Source organism: Bos mutus, chromosome 8 (genome assembly GCF_027580195.1).
Source record: "Bos mutus isolate GX-2022 chromosome 8, NWIPB_WYAK_1.1, whole genome shotgun sequence".
Taxonomy (NCBI): Eukaryota; Metazoa; Chordata; class Mammalia; order Artiodactyla; family Bovidae; genus Bos; species Bos mutus.
The window spans coordinates 59,008,284-59,031,613 of record NC_091624.1 but is presented as its reverse complement, the minus strand read 5'-3'; the positions used below and the strand labels follow the sequence as shown (position 1 = coordinate 59,031,613).

The following is a 23,330-nucleotide window of genomic DNA, read 5'->3' as shown; positions in this document are numbered from 1 at the left end:
TTCTAAATTCTGATATTTGGCCAGTGTTACAGCTACTGTATTTTATTGTCAGTATGATTGTTGTTTATACTTATCCACTAAAGCAGATAAGTTTTGGAAATATCCTGTTTCTTTGAATTGCTAAATAAAGGATAATTTGTCATTTATTTGAAAATTTATTTATTTTAGGTAAAGAAAGCTGGATACAGGATTTTCAGAGAAGGAGCAGAAGAGTCCGAGGGCAATAAAGGATGGTTTAGCTGGATGTGGAGTTGGTCAGAATCGCATAGTAAACAACAACTAGATATTAAACCTGGAAGTACGTTCATTTCATTTACAGTAGTGCAGTTAATCATCAAGCTGTGGTAGTGTAGCTAACCATCAGGGCTTCCTGGTGGCTCAGAGGTTAAAGCATTTGCCTGGAATGCGGGAGACCCAGGTTTGATCCCTGGGTCGGGAAGATCCCCTGAAGAAGGAAATGGCAAACCACTCTAGTACTCTTGACTGGAGAATCCCATGGAGGGAGGAGCCAAGTGTTCTCTTTCATTAAGTAGACATTGAAAGTATATATACATATGATAAGTAATTCTTACTATAAGTAAAATTACTAATAAAATTTTAAATGTATGTCAAAAATCAAAAAATTTTTAATATTTACTAATACTTTCAGAAGAGTATTATGTCTAGAAGTTTTAGTAAGTGTGTATAGCACAGTTATAAATAAAAATTTCAAAAGAGTATAAACCACTGTAAATTTTCATTGAAATTATTTCTTGGAAAGATTTTTACTTCCCAACCAAATGCTTAACATCATAACTTTGGAGGCTTAGGGGCTTAGGTTTATATCCTGGATATATCATTTATTAGCAATATGACCCTGGCAAATTTAAGCTCTCTAAAACTCAATTTTACCAACTTTAAAATGGGTAGGCATGATATTAATACTTCGTATTTTATATGCTACTTATGTTGACTAGCATCATGCCGTTAAGTACCTAATACAGGTAGCTATTTTGTGTGCTTAATACAAAACATTTAGAAATTTATATTGCTAAATTAATGTAGTTAGTCATTTATATTTTTGAAAAATAAACCTAAAATTGCCAATGCCATCTTAGCATTTGTGAATATAATTTCTTAAAGGTATTATAAAAAAGAGTAAAATTTACATTATTAAAAGCAGCTAAATTTGGATTTGGTTTTATCTTGTTACCAGTTAATAACATAAAACATTCTTTATGATTTGTAGGTCTTGAAGAAATATTGACACCTAAAGAAAAAAGTTTGCTGTATGAAGCAATTGGCTATAGTGAAACAGCAGTTGATCCAACCTTGCCAAAAACAGTAAAAATGTTTTGTTGCCTTATACCTGAGTATTTATTGATAGATTCGCCTAATTTTAATCCTTTCAGAAATACATGTTACTGACTTGTTCTGTGATCTTTGAGTCTGTAAATATTGCATTTATTTGAGTTTCCACAGTAGGAATAAAATTTTTAGTGTTACGTGGGTTTTAAAAAAATTTTATGTTATGTTTAATTTTAGTTTATGTTTAGTTTTAGTATTATGTGGTGATCCTTAAATATGTAAAGGTTGTTTTTGATGTATTTTTCTGATTTTTGGAAAGAATAAATTGTATAAGTAGGAGTATTATAGATATATAATTTTTTTTCATTTTCTTCCTCTTTATATTCTAGTTTGAAGCAATGAAGTTCTTTGTTCACTTGAAAAGTATGTCTATTATTCTAAGAGAACAACAACAAAAACCTGAACTGCTAGATATTGTAGTGGAAGAATTTAGTACTTTGATTGTGCAAAGACCAGGAGCACAAGCAGTTAAGTAAGTATTAATTTATTTTCTCTTATCTATAAGAAAAAAATTCATTGTAAGGTTGAATGTAGATTAGAGTCATATGGTATTTTGTAAAGAATACTTTGGCTTAATTTATTCTTTTGTATTTTTAGGAACTTGGTGTTTTTCATTAATATATATATTTTGTAATTATTAAAATAGCATATGTTCAATAGAAAACTTTATGCAGAGGAAACATGAAGGACATTAAAGAATAATACAAAAATGTCAGTAATCACACTATTCAAGAAGAAATAGCATTAAAAATTTTGTTTTTATCTGGGAATGTCTTTATTTTACTTCCTGTTTTAAAATTGCTTTATTGAGTTATAATTCATGTACCATACAATTCATCCATTAAATTGTATAATTTACTTTTTATCACACTGTAATGTATACAAAATTCACATTGGTTTATTCAACATTGTACAATAATTATCATTACCTAATTTCAGAACATTTTAACACCCCAAAAAGGAAATGCTAATACCCATTAGCAGTCATTCCCCATTGCTCCTTCTTTCCAGTGTAAAATTGGTAAAAGCTAATTTACTTTCTGTTTCTAAGAATTTGTTTTTTTAGGGTATTTCATATTAATTGAATCATATAATACATGGTCTTTTCTGTCAAGCTTCTTTTACTTAGCATGATATTTTCTTTTTTGTTTTTATTTTTTTTTTTTTTTAATTTTTTATTTTTAAACCTTACATAATTGTATTAATTTTGCCAAATATCAAAATGAATCCGCCACAGGTGTACATGTGTTCCCCATCCTGAACCCTCTTCCCTCCTCCCTCCCCATACCATCCCTCTGGGTCGTCCCAGTGCACCAGCCCCAAGCATCCAGCATCGTGCATTGAACCTGGACTGGCATCTCGTTTCATACATGACATTTCACATGTTTCAATGCCATTCTCCCAAATCTTCCCACCCTCTCCCTCTCCCACAGAGTCCATAAGCCTGTTCTATACATCAGTGTCTCTTTTGCTGTCTCGTATACAGGGTTATCGTTACCATGTTTCTAAATTCCATATATATGCGTTAGTATACTGTATTGGTGTTTTTCCTTCTGGCTTACTTCACTCTGTATAATAGGCTCCAGTTTCATCCACCTCATTAGAACTGATTCAAATGTATTCTTTTTAATGGCTGAGTAATACTCCATTGTGTATATGTACCACAGCTTTCTTATCCATTCATCTGCTGATGGACATCTAGGTTGCTTCCATGTCCTGGCTATTATAAACAGTGCTGCGATGAACATTGGGGTACACGTGTCTCTTTCCCTTCTGGTTTCCTCAGTGTGTATGCCCAGCAGTGGGATTGCTGGATCATAAGGCAGTTCTATTTTCAGTTTTTTAAGGAATCTCCACACTGTTCTCCATAGTGGCTGTACTAGTTTGCATTCCCACCAACAGTGTAAGAGGGTTCCCTTTTCTCCACACCCTCTCCAGCATTTATTATTTGTAGACTTTTGGATCGCAGCCATTCTAACTGGTGTGAAATGGTATCTCATGGTGGTTTTGATTTGCATTTCTCTGATAATGAGTGATGTTGAGCATCTTTTCATGTGTTTGTTAGCCATCTGTATGTCTTCTTTGGAGAAATGTCTATTTAGATCTTTGGCCCATTTTTTGATTGGGTCATTTATTTTTCTGGAGTTGAGCTGTAGGAGTTGCTTGTATATTTTTGAGATTAGTTGTTTGTCGGTTGCTTCATTTGCTATTATTTTCTCCCATTCTGAAGGCTGTCTTTTCACCTTGCTAATAGTTTCCTTTGATGTGCAGAAGCTTTTAAGTTTAATTAGGTCCCATTTGTTTATTTTTGTTTTTATTTCCAATATTCTGGGAGGTGGGTCATAGAGGATCCTGCTGTGATGTATGTCAGAGAGTGTTTTGCCTATGTTCTCCTCTAGGAGTTTTATAGTTTCTGGTCTTACGTTGAGATCTTTAATCCATTTTGAGTTTATTTTTGTATATGGTGTTAGAAAGTGTTCTAGTTTCATTCTTTTACAAGTGGTTGACCAGATTTCCCAGCACCACTTGTTAAAGAGATTGTCTTTAATCCATTGTATATTCTTGCCTCCTTTGTCAAAGATAAGGTGTCCATATGTGCGTGGATTTATCTCTGGGCTTTCTATTTTGTTCCATTGATCTATATTTCTGTCTTTGTGCCAGTACCATACTGTCTTGATAACTGTGGCTTTGTAGTAGAGCCTGAAGTCAGGTAGGTTGATTCCTCCAGTTCCATTTTTCTTTCTCAAGATTGCTTTGGCTATTGGAGGTTTTTTATATTTCCATACAAATTGTGAAATTATTTGTTCTAGCTCTGTGAAGAATACTGTTGGTAGCTTGATAGGGATTGCATTGAATCTATAAATTGCTTTGGGTAGTATACTCATTTTCACTATATTGATTCTTCCAATCCATGAACATGGTATATTTCTCCATCTATTAGTGTCCTCTTTGATTTCTTTCACCAGTGTTTTATAGTTTTCTATATATAGGTCTTTAGTTTCTTTAGGTAGATATATTCCTAAGTATTTTATTCTTTCCGTTGCAATGGTGAATGGAATTGTTTCCTTAATTTCTCTTTCTGTTTTCTCATTATTAGTGTATAGGAATGCAAGGGATTTCTGTGTGTTGATTTTATATCCTGCAACTTTACTATAATCATTGATTAGTTCTAGTAATTTTCTGGTGGAGTCTTAGGGTTTTCTATGTAGAGGATCATGTCATCTGCAAATAGAGTTTTACTTCTTCTTTTCCAATTTGGATTCCTTTTATTTCTTTTTCTGCTCTGATTGCTGTGGCCAAAACTTCCAAAACTATGTTGAATAGTAATGGTGAAAGTGGGCACCCTTGTCTTGTTCCTGACTTTAGAGGAAATGCTTTCAATTTTTCACCATTGAGGATAATGTTTGCTGTGGGTTTGTCATATATAGCTTTTATTATGTTGAGGTATGTTCCTTCTATTCCTGCTTTCTGGAGAGTTCTTATCATAAATGGGTGTTGAATTTTGTCAAAGGCTTTCTCTGCATCTATTGAGATAATCATATGGTTTTTGTTTTTCAATTTGTTAATGTGGTGTATTACATTGATTGATTTGCGGATATTGAAGAATCTTTGCATCTCTGGGATAAAGCCCACTTGGTCATGATGTATGATCTTTTTAATGTGTTGTTGGATTCTGATTGCTAGAATTTTGTTTAGGATTTTTGCATCTATATTCATCAGTGATATTGGCCTGTAGTTTTCTTTTTTTGTGGGATCTTTGTCAGGTTTTGGTATTAGGGTGATGGTGGCCTCATAGAATGAGTTTGGAAGTTTACCTTCCTCTGCAATTTTCTGGAAGAGTTTGAGCAGGATAGGTGTTAGCTCTTCTCTAAATTTTTGGTTGAATTCAGCTGTGAAGCCGTCTGGACCTGGGCTTTTGTTTGCTGGAAGATTTTTGATTACAGTTTCAATTTCCGTGCTTGTGATGGGTCTGTTAAGGTTTTCTATTTCTTCCTGGTCGAGTTTTGGAAAGTTGTACTTTTCTAAGAATTTGTCCATTTCTTCCTCGTTGTCCATTTTATTGGCATATAATTGTTGATAATAGTCTCTTATGATCCTTTGTATTTCTGTGTTGTCTGTTGTGATCTCTCCATTTTCGTTTCTAATTTTATTGATTTGATTTTTCTCCCTTTGTTTCTTGATGAGTCTGGCTAATGGTTTATCAATTTTATTTATCCTTTCAAAGAACCAGCTTTTGGCTTTGTTGATTTTTGCTATGGTCTCTTTTGTTTCTTTTGCATTTATTTCTGCCCTAATTTTTAAGATTTCTTTCCTTCTACTGACCCTGGGGTTCTTCATTTCTTCCTTTTCTAGTTGCTTTAGGTGTAGAGTTAGGTTATTTATTTGACTTTTTTCTTGTTTCTTGAGGTGTGCCTGTATTGCTATGAACTTTCCCCTTAGGACTGCTTTTACTGTGTCCCACAGGTTTTGGGTTGTTGTGTTTTGATTTTCATTCGTTTCTATGCAAATTTTGATTTCTTTTTTGATTTCTTCTGTGATTTGTTGGTTATTCAGCAGGGTGTTGTTCATCCTCCATATGTTGGAATTTTTAATAGTTTTTCTCCTGTAATTGAGATCTAATCTTACTGCATTGTGGTCAGAAAAGATGCTTAGAATGATTTCTATTTTTTTGAATTTACCAAGGCTAGCTTTATGGCCCAGGATGTGATCTATCCTGGAGAAGGTTCCATGTGTGCTTGAGAAAAAGGTGAAATTCATTGTTTTGGGATGAAATGTCCTATAGATATCAATTAGGTCTAACTGGTCTATTGTATCATTTAAAGTTTGTGTTCCCTTGTTAATTTTCTGTTTAGTTGATCTATCCATAGGTGTGAGTGGGGTATTAAAGTCTCCCACTATTATTGTGTTATTGTTAATTTCTCCTTTCATACTTGTTAGCATTTGTCTTACATACTGCGGTGCTCCCATGTTGGGTGCATATATATTTATAATTGTTATATCTTCTTCTTGGATTGATCCCTTGATCATTATGTAGTGACCTTCTTTGTCTCTTTTCACAGCCTTTATTTTAAAGTCTATTTTATCTGATATGAGTATTGCTACTCCTGCTTTCTTTTGGTCCCTATTTGCATGGAAGATCTTTTTCCAGCCCTTCACTTTCAGTCTGTATGTGTCCCCTGTTTTGAGGTGGGTCTCCTGTAGACAACATATGTAGGGGTCTTGTTTTTGTATCCATTCAGCCAGTCTTTGTCTTTTGGTTGGGGCATTCAACCCATTTACGTTTAAGGTAATTACTGATAAGTATGATCCCGTTGCCATTTACTTTATTGTTTGGGGTTCGAATTTATACACCATTTTTGTGTTTCCTGTCTAGAGAATATCCTTTAGTATTTGTTGGAGAGCTGGTTTGGTGGTGCAGAATTCTCTCAGCTTTTGCTTGTCTGAGAAGCTTTTGATTTCTCCTTCATACTTGAATGAAATCCTTGCTGGGTACAATAATCTGGGCTGTAGGTTATTTTCTTTCATCATTTTAAGTATGTCTTGCCATTCCCTCCTGGCTTGAAGAGTTTCTATTGAAAGATCAGCTGTTATCCTTATGGGAATTCCCTTGTGTGTTATTTGTTGTTTTTCCCTTGCTGCTTTTAATATTTGTTCTTTGTGTTTGATCTTTGTTAATTTGATTAATATGTGTCTTGGGGTGTTTTTACCTTGGGTTTATCCTGTTTGGGATTCTCTGGGTTTCTTGGACTTGGGTGATTATTTCCTTCCCCAGTTTAGGAAGTTTTCAACTATTATCTCCTCAAATATCTTCTCATGGTCTTTCTTTTTGTCTTCTTCTTCTGGAACCCTATGATTCAATGTTGTAGCGTTTAATATTGTCCTGGAGGTCTCTGAGATTGTCCTCATTTCTTTTAATTCGTTTTTCTTTTATTCTCTCTGATTCATTTATTTCTACCATTCTATCTTCTAATTCACTAATCCTATCTTCTGCCTCTGTTATTCTACTATTTGTTGCCTCCAGAGTGTTTTTAATTTCATTTATTGCATTATTCATTATATATTGACTCTTTTTTATTTCTTCTAGGTCCTTGTTAAACCTTTCTTGCATCTTCTCAATCCTTGTCTCCAAGCTATTTATCTGTGATTCCATTTTAATTTCAAGATTTTGGATCATTTTCACTGTCATTATTAGGAATTCTTTATCAGGTAGATTCCCTATCTCTTCCTCTTTTCTTTGGTTTGGTGGGCATTTATCCTGTTCCTTTATCTGCTGGCTATTCCTCTGTCTCTTCATCTTGTTTAAATTGCTGAGTTTGGGGTGTCCTTTCTGTATTCTGGCAGTTTGTGGAGTTCTCTTTATTGTGGCTTTTCCTCGCTGTGTGTGGGTTTGTACAGGTGGCTTGTCAAGGTTTCCTGGTTAGGGAAGCTTGTGTTGGTGTTCTGATGGGTGGAGCTGTATTTCTTCTCTTTGTTCAGTCGCTGTGTGGGGAGGGAGGGAGGGATGCTGCAAACAAATAACACTGGCGTCGCTCAGTGTGCCTCAGCCACACTGGGTCTGCCCCGCTCACCACGGCGCGTGTAGCCTCCCTGCCCACACTGCTCGGGCTCTAGGTTGTTCCGCCGGGAACAATCCGAGGCTGGCCCTGGGTTGCATGTACCTCCCAGGTCCAAGCCGCTCAGGTTCAGGCACTCGGGTAGTCCTCAGAGGCGCAGACTCAGTTGGGCCTGAGTTTTGTGCTCTTCCCAGGTCCGAGCAGCTCAAGTGATGAGGTGTTTGGCGAGCGCCAATGCTGCGACTTATCGCCTCCCCGCCACTCGGTTATCTGGGTGTAAAACCGGCGCACCTTCTCAGGCAGATGTTAACCGTCCAGACCCCCCAAAAGTTTTAGTTAGCAAAGAAGCCTGCTTACAGTTTTATAGATAATGTCTCTCTGGGGCTGCGATTGCCCCCTTCCGGCTCTGGCTGCCTGTCACCAGAGGGGGAAGGTCTGCAGCCGGCTATCTCTGTTCAATTCTTTGTTCCGTGCACGGGCCTGGCCGTGTCTTAGGTTGGGGCTGGCTTTTCGCGTGGTAGATATCCCACAGTCTGGTTTGCTAGCCCAAATTATTTCGCTCAGATAGTGCTCAGTGTATTCAGGCCAGATTCTTATTCTAAGCAATGCAGCCCGCGCGCCTCCTGCCCAGCCCCGCTTGCTAAATGGCGCGTGCAGGCGTCTGCGCTTGCTTCTCCGCTGGGGAGTTACCGTAGGACTCGCAATCTTGGAGTTTTAATTGTTTATTTATTTTTTTCTTCCTGTTATGTTGCCCTCTGTGCTTCCAAAGCTCGGCACAGATTCGCAGTGAGAAGGTTTCCTGGTGTTTGGAAACTTCTCTCTTTTAAGACTCCCTTCCGGGACGGAACTCCGTCCCTCCCTCTTTGTCTCTTTTTTTGTCTTTTATATTTTTTCTACCTCCTTTCAAGAGTTGGATTGCTTTTCTGGGTGCCTGATGTCCTCTGCCGGCATTCAGAAGTTGTTTTGTGGAATTTACTCGACGTTTAAATGCTCTTTTGATGAATTTGTGGGGGAGAAAGTGTTCTCCCCATCCTACTCCTCCGCCATCTTGGCTCCTCCCCTTAGCATGATATTTTCAGGGTTCATCCACGGTATAGCATGAATTAGTACTTCACTCTTTTATTGCCTAATATTTCATTATATGAATATACCACATTTTGTTTGACTATTCATCAGATGATGGATATTTGGTTTGTATCCACTTTTGGCTGTTATGAATAATGCTGCTGTGAATATTAACGAGCAATATTTTATAAGGACAATTTTCAAATTTTCTTGGGTATTACCCAGAAGTGGAATTGTTGCCTCAAATGGTAACTGTACTTAACATTTTGAGGAACTGCCAGACTGTTATCCAAAACAACTGCATCATTTTATATTCCTACCAGCATTGTGTGAGGTTTCCACTTATCTACATCCTTTCCTACACTTCTTTGTCCTTTTTGATTATTGATTTTAGCCATCCTAATGAATGTAAAGTGGTATCTCACTGTAGTTTTGACTTGCACTTCCCTGATGGCTAATGATGTTGAGGATCTTTTCATGTGTATTGGCTGTTTCTGTATAGTTATTTTTAGAACTATTAAATTCCTTTGCCCATTTTTTCTCTTTTATTTTTTAAAAACGTACACTGAAATATAGTTGATTTACAGTGTTGTGTTCATTTCTGCTGTACAGCAAACTGACTCAGCTATACATATATATATATATCAGATCAGATCAGTCGCTCAGTCGTGTCCGACTCTTTGCGACCCCATGAATCGCAGCATGCCAGGCCTCCCTGTCCATCACTAACTCCTGGAGTTCACTCAGACTCACGTCCATCGAGTCAGTGATGCCATCCAGCCATCTCGTCCTCTGTCATCCCCTTCTCCTCCTGCTCCCAATCCCTTCCAGCATCAGAGTCTTTTCCAATGAGTCAACTCTTCGCATGAGGTGGCCACAGTACTGGAGTTTCAGCTTTAGCATCATTCCCTCCAAAGAAATCCAGGGCTGATCTTCAGAATGGACTGGTTGGATCTCCTTGCAGTCCAAGGGACTCTCAAGAGTCTTCTCCAACACCACAGTTCAAAAGCATCAATTCATCGGCGCTCAGCCTTCTTCACAGTCCAACTCTCACATCCATATATGACCACAGGAAAAACGATAGCCTTGACTAGATGGGCCTTTGTTGGCAAAGTAATGTCTCTGCTTTTCAATATGCTATCTAGGTTGGTCATCACTTTCCTTCCAAGGAGTAAGTGTCTTTTAATTTCATGGCTGCAGTCACCATCTGCAATGATTTTGGAGCCCAGAAAAATAAAGTCTGACACTGTTTCCACTGTTTTCCCATCTATTTCCCATGAAGTGATGGGACCGGATGCCATGACCTTCATTTTCTGAATGTTGAGCTTTAAGCCAACTTTTTCACTCTCCACTTTCACTTTCATCAAGAGGCTTTTGAGTTCCTCTTCACTTTCTGCCATAAGGGTGTTGTCATCTGCATATCTGAGGTTATTGATATTTCTCCCGGCAATCTTGATTCCAGTTTGTGTTTCTTCCAGTCCAGCGTTTCTCATGATGTACTCTGCATAGAAGTTAAATAAGCAGGGTGACAATATACAGCCTTGACGTACTTCTTTTCCTATTTGGAACCAGTCTGTTGTTCCATGTCCAGTTCTAACTGTTGCTTCCTGACCTGCATACAGATTTCTCAAGAGGCAGATCAGGGGGTCTGGTATTCCCATCTCTTTCAGAATTTTCCACAGTTTATTGTGATCCACACAGTCAAAGGCTTTGGCATAGTCAATAAAGCAGAAATAGATGTTTTTCTGGAACTGTCTTGCTTTTTCCATGATCCAGAGGATGTTGGCAATTTGATCTCTGGTTCCTCTGCCTTTTCTAAAACCAGCTTGAACATCAGGAAGTTCATGGTTCACATATTGCGGAAGCCTGGCTTGGAGAATTTTGAGCATTACTTTACTAGCGTGTGAGATGAGTGCAATTGTGTGGTAGTTTGAGCATTCTTTGGCATTGCCTTTCTTTGGGATTGGAATGAAAACTGACCTTTTCCAGTCCTGTGGCCACTGCTGAGTTTTCCAAATTTGCTGGCATATTGAGTGCAGCACTTTCACAGCATCATCTTTCAGGATTTGAAATAGCTCAACTGGAATTCTATCACCTCCACTAGCTTTGTTCATAGTGATGCTTTCTAAGGCTCACTTGACTTCACATTCCAGGATGTCTGGCTCTAGGTCAGTGATCACACCATCGTGATTATCTGGGTCGTGAAGATCTTTTTTGTACAGTTCTTCTGTGTATTCTTGCCATCTCTTCTTAATATCTTCTGCTTCTGTTAGGTCCATACCATTTCTGTCCTTTATCGAGCTCATCTTTGCATGAAATGTTCCTTTGGTATCTCTGATTTTCTTGAAGAGATCCCTAGTCTTTCCCATTCTGTTGTTTTCCTCTATTTCTTTGCATTGATCGCTGAAGAAGGCTTTCTTATCTCTTCTTGCTATTCTTTGGAACTCTGCATTCAAATGTTTATATCTTTCCTTTTCTCCTTTGCTTTTTGCTTCTCTTCTTTTCACAGCTATTTGTAAGGCCTCCCCAGACAGCCATTTTGCTTTTTTTGCATTTCTTTTCTATGGGAATGGTCTTGATCCCTGTATATTCTTTTTCATATTCTTTTCTACTGTGGTTTGTCATAGTATACTATGTGTAGTTTCCTATGCCATACAGTAGGGCCCTCTTTTTTATCCATTCTCTAGGTAATAGTTTGCATCTACTAATCCTAAAATCCCAATCCACCCCTCCCCCTCAACAACCACAGGTTTGAGTCTATTTCTATTTCGTTGACAAGTTCATCTGTGTCATATTTTAGATTCCACATATGTGATATCATATGGTACTTATCTTTTCCTGAATTACCTCATTTAGCATGATAATCTTTAGGTTCATCCATGTTGACATATGGCATATGACATTGTCTGTTTTTTATGTCTAAGTAATATTCCATCATATTCCATTGTATATATGTACCACATCTTCTTTATCCAGTCATCTATTTGATAGGTTGTCTCCATGTCTTGGCTATTGTAAGTAGTGTTGTATTGAACACTGAGGTATATGTATCTTTTCAAATTACAGCTTTTTCTGGATGTATGCCCAGGAGTGGGATTGCAGGATCATATGGCAACTCCACTTTTAGTTTTTTGAGGAATCTCCATATTGTTTTCCATAGTGGCTATACCAATCTACATTCCCACCAACACTGTAGGAGGACTCTGTTTTCTCCACATACTTTTCAGCATTTGTTATTTGTAGATTTTCAGTGATGGCCACTCTGACCAGTGTGAGGTGGTACCTTACTGTAGTTTTGATTTGTGTTTCTCTAATAATTAGTGTTGTTACACATCGGTTCACGTGCTGTTGTTCATCTGTATGTCTGTTTTTGGAGAAATGTCTATTTAGATCTTCTGCCCATTTTTTGATTATATTTTTATGCTCTTGCTATTATTGAGTTGTATTAGCTGTTGTATAGTTTGGAAATTAAGCCCTTGTCATTCACATCTTTGCAAATGTTTTCTCCCAGGCCAAGTTATCGTCTTGCTCTTTTATGGTTTCCTTTGCTGTACAAAAGCTTCTAAGTTTGATTAGGTCCCATTTGTGTATTTTACTTTTATTTGTATTGCCTTGGGAGATTGACCTAAGAAAAAGAGAATGTTTTGCCTATATCTCTTCTAGGACTTTTATGGTGTCATATCTTATGTTTAAGTCTTTAAGTCACTTTGAGTTTATTTTTGTGCATGGTGTAAGAGTATGTTCTAACTTCATTGATTTACCTGCCACTGTCCAACTTTCCCAATACCACTTGCCAAAGATGTTCCTTTTTTTCCTTGTGGTCAGAATAGTTACTTGAGATAATTTCTTTACTCTTAAATTTGTTGAGTCTTATTTTGTACCCTACTATGTGGTCAGTCCTAGAGAATATTCCACGTGCACTTGAAAAAAATGTGTCTTTGGATGTAAAGTCCTGAAAATATCAATTAAAAATCTAACTGTTCTATCATTTAGGATCTCTATTGCCTTATTGATTTCCTGTCTCAAAGATCTTTTCATTAATGTGAGTGGGGTGTTAAAATCTCCTACTATTACTGTATTCCCATCAATTTCTCCCTTTATGTCTGTTAGTATTTATGTGTTTGGGTGCTTCTGTATTAGGTGCATGTATGTTGAGTGTAAAATCATCTTGTATTGATGCCTTTATCATTTTAATATCCTTCTATGGCATTTGTTTTAAAGTTTATTTTGTCTAATAGAAGTATTGTGACCCCTACTTTCTTGTCATTTTCATTTGCATGGAATATCTTTTCCATCCTCTCACTTTTGATCTGTGTGGGTCTTTTGCCCTAAGGTGGGTCTCTTGTAGGTAGCATATTGTAGGCTGTTTGTTTTGTTCAGTCTGCCACTCTTTTGTTGGAGTATTTAGGTCGTTGATGTTTAAGGTAATTATTGATAGACATGTATTTATGGCATACTGTGTGGATCACAATAAACTGTGGAAAATTCTGAAAGAGATGGGAATACCATACCACCTGACCTGCCTCTTGAGAAACCTGTACACGGGACAGGAAGAAACAGTTAGAATTGGACATGGAACAACAGACTGGTTTCAAATAGGAAAGGGAGTACGTCAAGGCTGTATATTGTCACCCTGCTTATTTAACTTATATGCAGAGTACATCATGAGAAATGCTGCGCTGGAGGAAACACAAGCTGGAATCAAGATTTCCAGGAGAAATATGAATAACCACACATATGCAGATGACACCACCCTTATGGCAGAAAGTGAAGAAGAACTAAAGACCCTCTTGATGAAAGTGAAAGAGGAGAGTGAAAAAGTTGGCTTAAAGCTCAACATTCAGAAAACCAAGATCATGGCATCCAGTCCCATCACTTCATGGCAGATAGATGGGAAACAGTGGAAACAGTGTCAGACTTTATTTTTCTGGGCTCCAAAATCACTGCAGATGGTGATTGCAGCCATGGAATTAAAAGACGCTTACTCCTTGGAAGGAAAGTTATGACCAACCTAGACAGCATATTCAAAAGCAGAGACATTCTTTTGTCAGCAAAGGTCCATCTACTCAAGGCTGTGGTTTTTCCAGTGGTCATGTATGAATGTGAGAGTTGGACTGTAAAGAAAGCTGAGCACCGAAGAATTGATGCTTTTGAACTGTGGTGTTGGAGAAGACTCTTGAGAGTCCCTTGGACTGCAAGGAGATCCAACCAGTCCATCCTAAAGGAGACCCAACCAGTCCATCCTAAAGGAGACTAGTTCTGGGTGTTCATTGGAAGGACTGATGCTGTAGCTGAAACTCCAATACTTTGGCCACCTCGTGTGAAGAGTTGACTCATTGGAAAAGACCCTGATGCTGGGAAAGATTGAGGGCAGAAGGAGAAGGGGACAACAGAGGATGAGATGGTTGGATGGCATCACTGATTCTATGGACATGGGTTTGGGTGGACTCCAGGAGTTGGTGATGGACAGGGAGGCCTGGTGTGCTGCAGTTCATGGAGTTACAAAGAGTTAGACACAACTGAGCAACTGAGCTGAACTGAAACCTTGTTTCCTGTTGATGCTATATTTCTTCTTCTTCTTCTTTTGGCCACACCAGGTGACTTATGGGATCTTAGGTCCCTCACCACAGATCAAACCCCAGTCCTTGGCAGTACTGGAGAGTGCACATTTCTAGCCATTGGACTACCAGGGAATCCTCCCATTTTTCTCTTTTGTGGTTTGATGATTTCCTTTTATGTTTATGTTTTCTTATCTTTGGTTTTAGTCAATCTGTTGTGTGCATTTGATTTGAGATTGTCTTGTTTTTTAAGTATGTTAACTGCTTCTTATATCTACTTGCTTTAGACTGATAGTCATATACGTTAAAACACATTCTAAAAAAAGAAAAAAAAAAAAAAAAAAAAGAATCTACCTTTTCCTGCTCTTCTTCCCCACATTTTATGTTTTTGATGTCCTTTTATTTTTTTAAACATCTTTATGTTTATCCTTTTACTATTTCATTGGGGTTATCATTGTTTTCATGAAATTGTTTTGTTTTGTTTTTTTGTTACATAAAAAATGCACTAGCTTATTTAAGTGATTTACTTTACAGTTGTGATTTTATCTTTCCCCTACATTCTTATTTAGAAAAGATTTTCCATGTTTTTTTTAAGGTGGGTTTAGTATTGTTGTATTCTCTTTAATTTTTGCTTATCTGAGAAATTCTTTTTCTCTCTTATTCTAACCTTGCTGGTCAGAGTATACTAGGTTGCATATTTTTCCCTTTTGGGATTTTGAATGTATCTTGCCATTCCCTTCTGGCCAACAACATTTCTGTAGAAAAATCAGCTGATAGTCTTACTGGGATTCCCTTGTAGTTAACTTTTTGTTTTTCTCTTGCTACTTTTAGAATCCTCTCTTTAACTTTTGCCATTTTTATTATAATGAACTATGGTATAGTTCTGTTTGGGTGTATCTTGTTTGGGACTCTCTGTGCTTCCTGTACCTGAATTTCTGTTTTCTTCTTTATGTTTGGGAAGTTTTCAGCCCAATAATTTCTTCAAATAGTTGTTCAATCCCCTTGTCTCTTTCTTCCCCTTCTGAAAACCCTATTATGTATAGATTATATATTATCCCATAGGTCTCTTATACTTTAATTTTTTTTCATTTGGCTTTCACTTGGTGTCCTGACTGGGTAACAACGTTATTCTGTCTGCCAGATTGCTTATTCTGCTGAATTATTCATTTTGCTGTTCATTGCCTTTAGCTCACTTTCCATCTCAGTAAATGAGTTTTCTTCTTTTTCTTGCCTCCCCCTGTATAGTTTTTTTTTTAATAGCACTTTGCATTTCTATTAATAGCCTTTCTTAATTACTTAAGTATTTTTATCTTCAGTTCAGTTCAGTCGTTCAGTCGTGTCCGACACTTTGCAACCCCATGAATCACAGCACGCCAGGCCTCCCTGTCCATCACCAACTCCCGGAGTTCACCCAAACTCATGTGCATCAAGTCGGTGATGCTGTCCAGCCATCTCATCCTCTGTTGCCCCTTTTCCTCCTGCCCACAGTGCCTCCCAGCATCAGGGTCTTTTACAGTGAGTCAACTCTTCACATGAGTTGGCCAAAGTTATTGGAGTTTCAGTCTCAGCATCAATCCCTTCAATGAACACCCGGGACTGGTCTCCTTTAGGATGGACTGGTTGGATCTCCTTGCAGTCCAAGGGACTCTCAAGAGTCTTCAACACCACAGTTCAAAAGCATCAATTCTTTGGCGCTCAGCTTTCTTCACAGTCCAACTCACATCCATACATGACCACTGGAAAAACCATAGCCTTGACTAGACGGACCTTTGTTGGAAAAATAATATCTGTGTTTTTTAATATGCTGTCTAGGTTGGTCCTAACTTTCCTTCCAAGGAGTGTCTTTTAATTTCATGGCTGCAGTCACCATCTGGAGTGATTTTGGAGCCCCCCAAAATAAAGTCTGACACTGTTTCCATTGTTTCCCTATCTATTTCCCATGAAGTGATGGGACCAGATGCCATGATCTTAGTTTTCTGAATGTTGAGCTTTAAGCCAGCTTTTTCACTCTCCTCTTTCACTTTCATCAAGAGGCTTTTTAGTTCCTCTTCACTTTCTGCCATAAGGGTTTTGTCATCTGCATATCTGAGGTTATTGATATTTCTCCCGGCAATCTTGATTCCAGTTTGTGTTTCTTCTAGTCCAGCGTTTCTCATGATGTACTCTGCATAGAAGTTAAATAAGCAGGGTGACAATATACAGCCTTGACGTACTCCCTTTGCTATTTAGAACCAGTCTGTTGTTCCATGTCCAGTTCTAACTGTTGCTTCCTGACCTGCATACAGGTTTCTCAAGAGGCAGGTCAGGTGGTCTGGTATATTTTATTTTATTTTAATTGGAGGCTAATTACTTTACAATATTGTATTGGTTTTGCCATACATCAACATGAATCCACCACGGGTGTACATGTGTTCCCCATCCTGAACCCCCCCTCCTACCTCCCTCCCTGTACCATCCTTCTGGTTCATCCCAGTGTACCAGCCCCAAGCATCCTGTATCCTGCATCGAACCTGGACTGGCAATTCGTTACTTATATGATATTATACATGTTTCAATGCCATTCTCCCAAATCATCCCACCTTCTCCCTCTCCCACAGAGTCCAAAAGAGTGTTCTATACATCTGTGTCTCTTTTGTTCTCTCACATACAGGATTATCGTTACCGTCTTTCTAAATTCTATATATATGTGTTAGTATACTGCATTGGTGTTTTTCTTTCTGGCTTACTTCACTCTGTATAATAGGCTCCAGTTTCATCCAGCTCATCAGAACTGATTCAAATGTATTCTTTTTAATGGCTGAGTAATACTCCATTGTGTATATGTACCACAGCTTTCTTATCCATTCGTCTGCTGATGGACATCTAAGTTGCTTTCATGTCCTGGCTATTATAAACAGTGCTGCGATGAACATTGGGGTACACATGTCTCTTTCAATTCTGGTTTCCTCAGTGTGTATGCCCAGCAGTGGGATTGCTGTGTCATATGGCAGTTCTATTTCCAGTTTTTTAAGGAATCTCCACACTGTTCTCCATAGTGGCTGTACTAGTTTGCATTCCCCCCAACAGTGTAAGAGGGTTCCCTTTTCTCCACACCCTCTCCAGCATTTATTGCTTGTAGACTTTTAGATCGCAGCCATTCTGACTGGCGTGAAATGGTACCTCATTGTGGTTTTGATTTGCATATCTCTGATAATGAGTGATGTTGAGCATCTTTTCATGTGTTTGTTAACCATCTCTGTGTCTTCTTTAGAGAAATGTCCATTTAGTTCTTTGGCCCATGTTTTGATTGGGTTGTTTATTTTTTTGGAATTGAGCTGCAGGAGTTGCTTGTATATTTTTGAGATTAGTTGTTTGTCTGTTGCTTCATTTGCTATTATTTTCTCCCATTCTGAAGGCTGTCTTTTCACCTTGCTTATAGTTTCCTTTGTTGTGCAGAAGCTTTTAAGTTTAATTAGGTCCCATTTGTTTATTTTTGCTTTTATTTCCAATATTCTGGGAGGTGGGTCATAGAGGATCCTGCTGTGATTTATGTCTGAGAGTGTTTTGCCTGTGTTCTCCTCTAGGAGTTTTATAGTTTCTGGTCTTATGTTTAGATCTTTAATCCATTTTGAGTTTATTTTTGTATATGGTGTTAGAAAGTGTTCTAGTTTCATTCTTTTCCAAGTGGTTGACCAGTTTTCCCAGCACCACTTGTTAAAGAGATTGTCTTTTCTCCATTGTATATTTTTGCCTCCTTTGTCAAAGATAAGGTGTCCAAAGGTGCGTGGATTTATCTCTGGGCTTTCTGTTTTGTTCCGTTGATCTATATTTCTGTCTTTGTGCCAGTAGCATACTGTCTTGATGACTGTGGCTTTGTAGTATAGCTTGAAGTCAGGCTGGTTGATTCCTCCAGTTCCATTCTTCTTTCTCAAGATTGCTTTGGCTATTCAAGGTTTTTTGTATTTCCATACAAATTGTGAAATTATTTGTTCTAGCTCTGTGAAAAATACCATTGGTAGCTTGGTAGGGATTGCATTGAATCTATAGATTGCTTTGGGTAGTATACTCATTTTCACTGTATTGATTCTTCCAATCCGTGAACATGGTATATTTCTCCATCTATTAGTGTCCTCTTTGATTTCTTGCACCAGCATTTTATAATTTTCTATATATAGGTCTTTAGTTTCTTTAGGTAGATATATTCCTGAGTATTTTATTCTTTTCATTGCAATGGTGAATGGAATTGTTTCTTTAATTACTGTATTTTCTCATTATTAGTGTATAGGAATGCAAGGGATTTCTGTGTGTTGATTTTATATCCTACAGATTTACTGTATTCATTGATTAGCTCTAGTAATTTTCTGGTGGAGTCTTTAGGGTTTTCTATGTAGAGGATCACGTCATCTGCAAACAGTGAGAGTTTTACTTCTTCTTTTCCAATTTGGATTCCTTTTATTTCTTTTTCTGCTCTGATTGCTGTGGCCAAAACTTCCAAAACTATGTTGAATAGTAGTGGTGAAAGTGGGGACCCTTGTCTTGTTCCTGATTTTAGGGGAAATACTTTGATTTTTTCACCATTGAGGATAATTTTTGCTGTGGGTTTGTCATATATAGCTTTTATTATATTGAGGTACATCCCTTCTGTTCCTGCTTTCTGGAGAGTTTTTATCATAAATGGATGTTGAATTTTGTCAAAGGCTTTCTCTGCATCTATTGAGATAATCATATGGCTTTTATTTTTCAGTTTGTTAATGTGGTGTATTACATTGATTTGCGGATATTGAAGAATCCTTGCATCCCTGGGATAAAGCCCACTTGGTCATGGTGTATGATCTTTTTAATGTGTTGTTGGATTCTGATTGCTAGAATTTTGTTAAGGATTTTTGCATCTATGTTCATCAGTGATATTGGCCTGTAGTTTTCTTTTTTTGTGGCATCTTTGTCAGGTTTTGGTATTAGGGTGATGGTGGCCTCATAGAATGAGTTTGGAAGTTTACCTTCCTCTGCAATTTTCTGGAAGAGTTTGAGCAGGATAGGTGTTAGCTCTTCTCTAAAATTTTGGTAAAATTCAGCTGTGAAGCCATTTGGACCTGGGCTTTTGTTTGCTGGAAGATTTCTGATTAAAGTTTCAATTTCTGTGCTTGTGATGTGTCTGTTAAAATTTTGTATTTCTTCCTGGTTTAGTTTTGGAAAGTTGTACTTTTCTAAGAATTTGTCCATTTCTTCCACGTTGTCCATTTTATTGACATATAATTGCTGATAGTCTGTAATGATCCTTTGTATTTCTCTGTTGTTTGTTTTGATCTCTCCATTTTCATTTCTAATTTTATTGATTTGATTTTTCTTCTTTTGTTTCTTAATGAGTCTGGCTAATGGTTTTTCAATTTTATTTATCCTTTCAAAGAACAAGCTTTTGGCTTTGTTGATTTTTGCTATGGTCTCTTTTGTTTCTTTTGCATTTATTTCTGCCCTAATTTTTAAGATTTCTTTCCTTCTACTAACCCTGGGGTTCTTCCTTTCTTCCTTTTCTAGTTGCTTTAGGTGTAGAGTTAGGTTATTTATTTGACTTTTTTCTTGTTTTTTGAGATATTCCTATATTGCTATGAACTTTCCCCTTAGCACTGCTTTTACAGTGTCCCACAGGTTTAGGGTTGTTGTGTTTTGATTTTCATTCGTTTCTATGCATATTTTGATTTCTTTTTTGATTTCTTCTGTGATTTGTTGGTTATTTAGCAGCGTGTTGTTCAGCCTCCATATGTTGGAATTTTTAATCATTTTTCTCCTGTAATTGAGATCTAATCTTACTGCATTGTGGTCAGAAAAGATGCTTGGAATGATTTCAATTTTTTTGAATTTACCAAGGCTAGATTTATGGCCCAGGATGTGATCTATCCTGGAGAAGGTTCCATGTGCGCTTGAAAAAAAGGTGAAATTCATTGTTTTGGGGTGAAATGTCCTATAGATATCAATTAGGTCTAACTGGTCTATTGTATCATTTAAAGTTTGTGTTTCCTTGTTAATTTTCTGTTTAGTTGATCTATCCATAGGTGTGAGTGGGGTATTAAAGTCTCCCACTATTATTGTGTTATTGTTAATTTCCCCTTTCATACTTGTTAGTGTTTGTCTTACATATTGCAGTGCTCCTATGTTGGGTACATATATATTTATAATTGTTATGTCTTCTTCTTGGATTGATCCTTTGATCATTATATAGTGACCTTCTTTGTCTCTTTTCACAGCTTTTGTATTAAAAGTCTATTTCATCTGATATGAGTATTGCTACTCCGGCTTTCTTTTGGTCTCTATTTGCATAGAATATCTTTTTCCATCCCTTCACTTTCAGTCTGTATGTGTCCCCTGTTTTGAGGTGGGTCGCTTGTAGACAACATATATAGGGGTCTTGTTTTTGTATCCATTCAGCCAGTCTTTGTCTTTTGGTTGGGGCATTCAACCCATTTAAGGTAATTATTGACAATGGCACCCTAGTCCAGAACTCTTGCCTGGAAAATCCCATGGACGGAGGAGCCTGGTGGGCTGCAGTCCATGGGGTCGCTAAGAGTGAGAAATGACTGAGCGACTTCACTTTCACTTTTTCCTTTCATGCGTTGAAGAAGGAAATGGCAACCCACTCCAGTGTTCTTGCCTGGAGAATCCCAGGGACGGGGGAGCCTGGTGGGCTGCTGTCTCTGGGGTCGCACAGAGTCGGACACGACTGAAGCGACTTAGCAGCAGCAGCAGCAGCAGCAGCAGCAGCAGCATGATCCCATTGCCATTAACTTTATTGTTTTGAGTTCGAGTTTATACACCCTTTTTGTGTTTCCTGTCTAGAGAATATCCTTTAGCATTTGTTGGAGAGCTGGTTTGGTGGTGCTGAATTCTCTCAGCTTATGCTTGTCTGTAAAGCTTTTAATTTCTCCTTCATATTTGAATGAGATCCTTGCTGGGTACAGTAGTCTGGGCTATAGGTTATTTTCTTTCATCACTTTAAGTATATCTTGCCATTCCCTCCTGGCCTGAAGATTTCCTATTGAAAGATTAGCTGTTATCCTCATGGGAATCCCTTTGTGTGGTGTTGTTTTTCCCTTGCTGCTTTTATTTTTATTTTATTTTTTTAATTTAATTTTATTTTTAAACTTTACAATATTGTATTAGTTTTGCCAAATATCGAAATGAATCCACCACAGGTATACCTGTGTTCCCCATTCTGAACCCTTCTCCCTCCCCATACCCTCCCTCTGGGTCGTTCCAGTGCACCAGCTCCAAGCATCCAGTATCGTACATCGAACCTGGACTGGCGACTCGTTTCATGCTTTTAATATTTGTTATTTGTGTTTGATCTTTGTTAATTTGATTAATATATGTCTTGGGGTGTTTCACCTTGGGTTTATCCTGTTTGGGACTCTCTGGGTTTCTTGGACTTGGGTTATTATTTCCTTCCCCATTTTAGGGAAGTTTTCAACTATTATCTCCTCAAGTATTTTTCATGGTCTTTTGTCTTCTTCTTCTGGGACTCCTGTGATTTGAATGTTGGGGCGTTTAATATTGTCCTGGAGGTCTCTGAGATTGTCTTCATTTCTTTTAATTCATTTTTCTTTTTTCCTCTCTGATTCATTTATTTCTACCATTCTATCTTCTACTTCACTAATCCTATCTTCTGCCTCTGTTATTCTACTATTTGTTGCCTCCAGAGTGTTTTTGACCTCATTTATTGCATTATTCATTATATATTGACTCTCTTTTATTTCTTCTAGGTCCTTGTTAAACCTTTCTTGCATTTTCTCAATCCTTGTCTCCAGGCTATTTATCTGTGATTCCATTTTGATTTCAAGATTTTGGATCATTTTCACTGTCATTATTAGGAATTCTTTATCAGGTAGATTCCCTATCTCTTCCTCTTTTCTTTGGTTTGGTGGGCATTTATCCTGTTCCTTTATCTGCTGGGTATTCCTGTGTCGCTTCATCTTGTTTATATTGCTGAGTTTGGGGTGGCCTTTCTGTATTCTGGCAGTTTGTGGAGTTCTCTTTATTGTAGAGTTTCCTCACTGTGGGTGGGGTTGTACAGGTGGCTTGTCAAGGTTTCTTGGTTAGGGAAGCTTGTGTCTGTTCTGGTGGGTGGAGCTGGATTTCTTCTCTCTGGAGTGCAATGAAGTGTCCAGTAATGAGTTAAGAGATGTCAATGGTTTTGGTGTAACTTTGGGCAGCCTGTATATTGAAGCTCAGGGCTGTGTTCCTGTGTTGCTGGAGAATTTGCGTGGTATGTCTTGCTCTGAAACTTGTTGGCCCTTGTGTGGTGCTTGGTTTCAGTGTAGGTATGGAGGCGTTTGATGAGCTCCTGTCAATTAATGTTCCCTGGAGTCAGGAGTTCTCTGGTAGTCTCAGGATTTGGACTTAAGCCTCCTGCTTCTGGTTTTCAGTCTTATTTTCACAGTAGTCTCAAGACTTTTCCTTCTGTACAACACCATTGATAAAACATCTAGGTTAAAGATGAAAAGTTTCTCCACAGTGAGGGACACCCAGAGAGGTTCACAGAGTTACATGGAGAAGAGAAGAGGGAGGAGGGAGTTAGAGGTGACCCAAATGAGATGAGGTGGACTCAAAAGAGGAGAGAGCAAGCTAGCCAGTAATCTCTTCCTTATGTGCGCTCCACAGTCTGGACCACTCAGAGATGTTCACGGAGTGATACAGAGAAGAGAAGAGGGAGGAAGGAGACAGAAGTAGCCAGGAGGATAAAAGGGGGGAATCAAAAGGAGAGAGACAGATCCAGCCAGTAATCAGTTCCCTAAGTGTTCTCCACCGTCTGGAACACACAGAGATTCACAGAGTTGGG

General features: G+C 37.8%; 1 protein-coding gene across 3 annotated transcripts in view; it reads left to right on the top strand.

Annotated features, from left to right (window-relative positions):
• Window positions 1–23,330, top strand: part of VPS13A (vacuolar protein sorting 13 homolog A) — a 283,496-nt gene that overhangs the window by 49,577 nt on the left and 210,589 nt on the right. For all 3 annotated transcript variants that reach the window (XM_005892982.2, XM_005892984.3, XM_005892985.2), the window contains exons 15-17: window positions 169–298; window positions 1,229–1,323; window positions 1,677–1,819. In XM_005892982.2, the coding sequence (XP_005893044.1) occupies window positions 169–298; window positions 1,229–1,323; window positions 1,677–1,819 (368 nt within the window). The remainder of the gene's footprint in view (window positions 1–168; window positions 299–1,228; window positions 1,324–1,676; window positions 1,820–23,330) is intronic.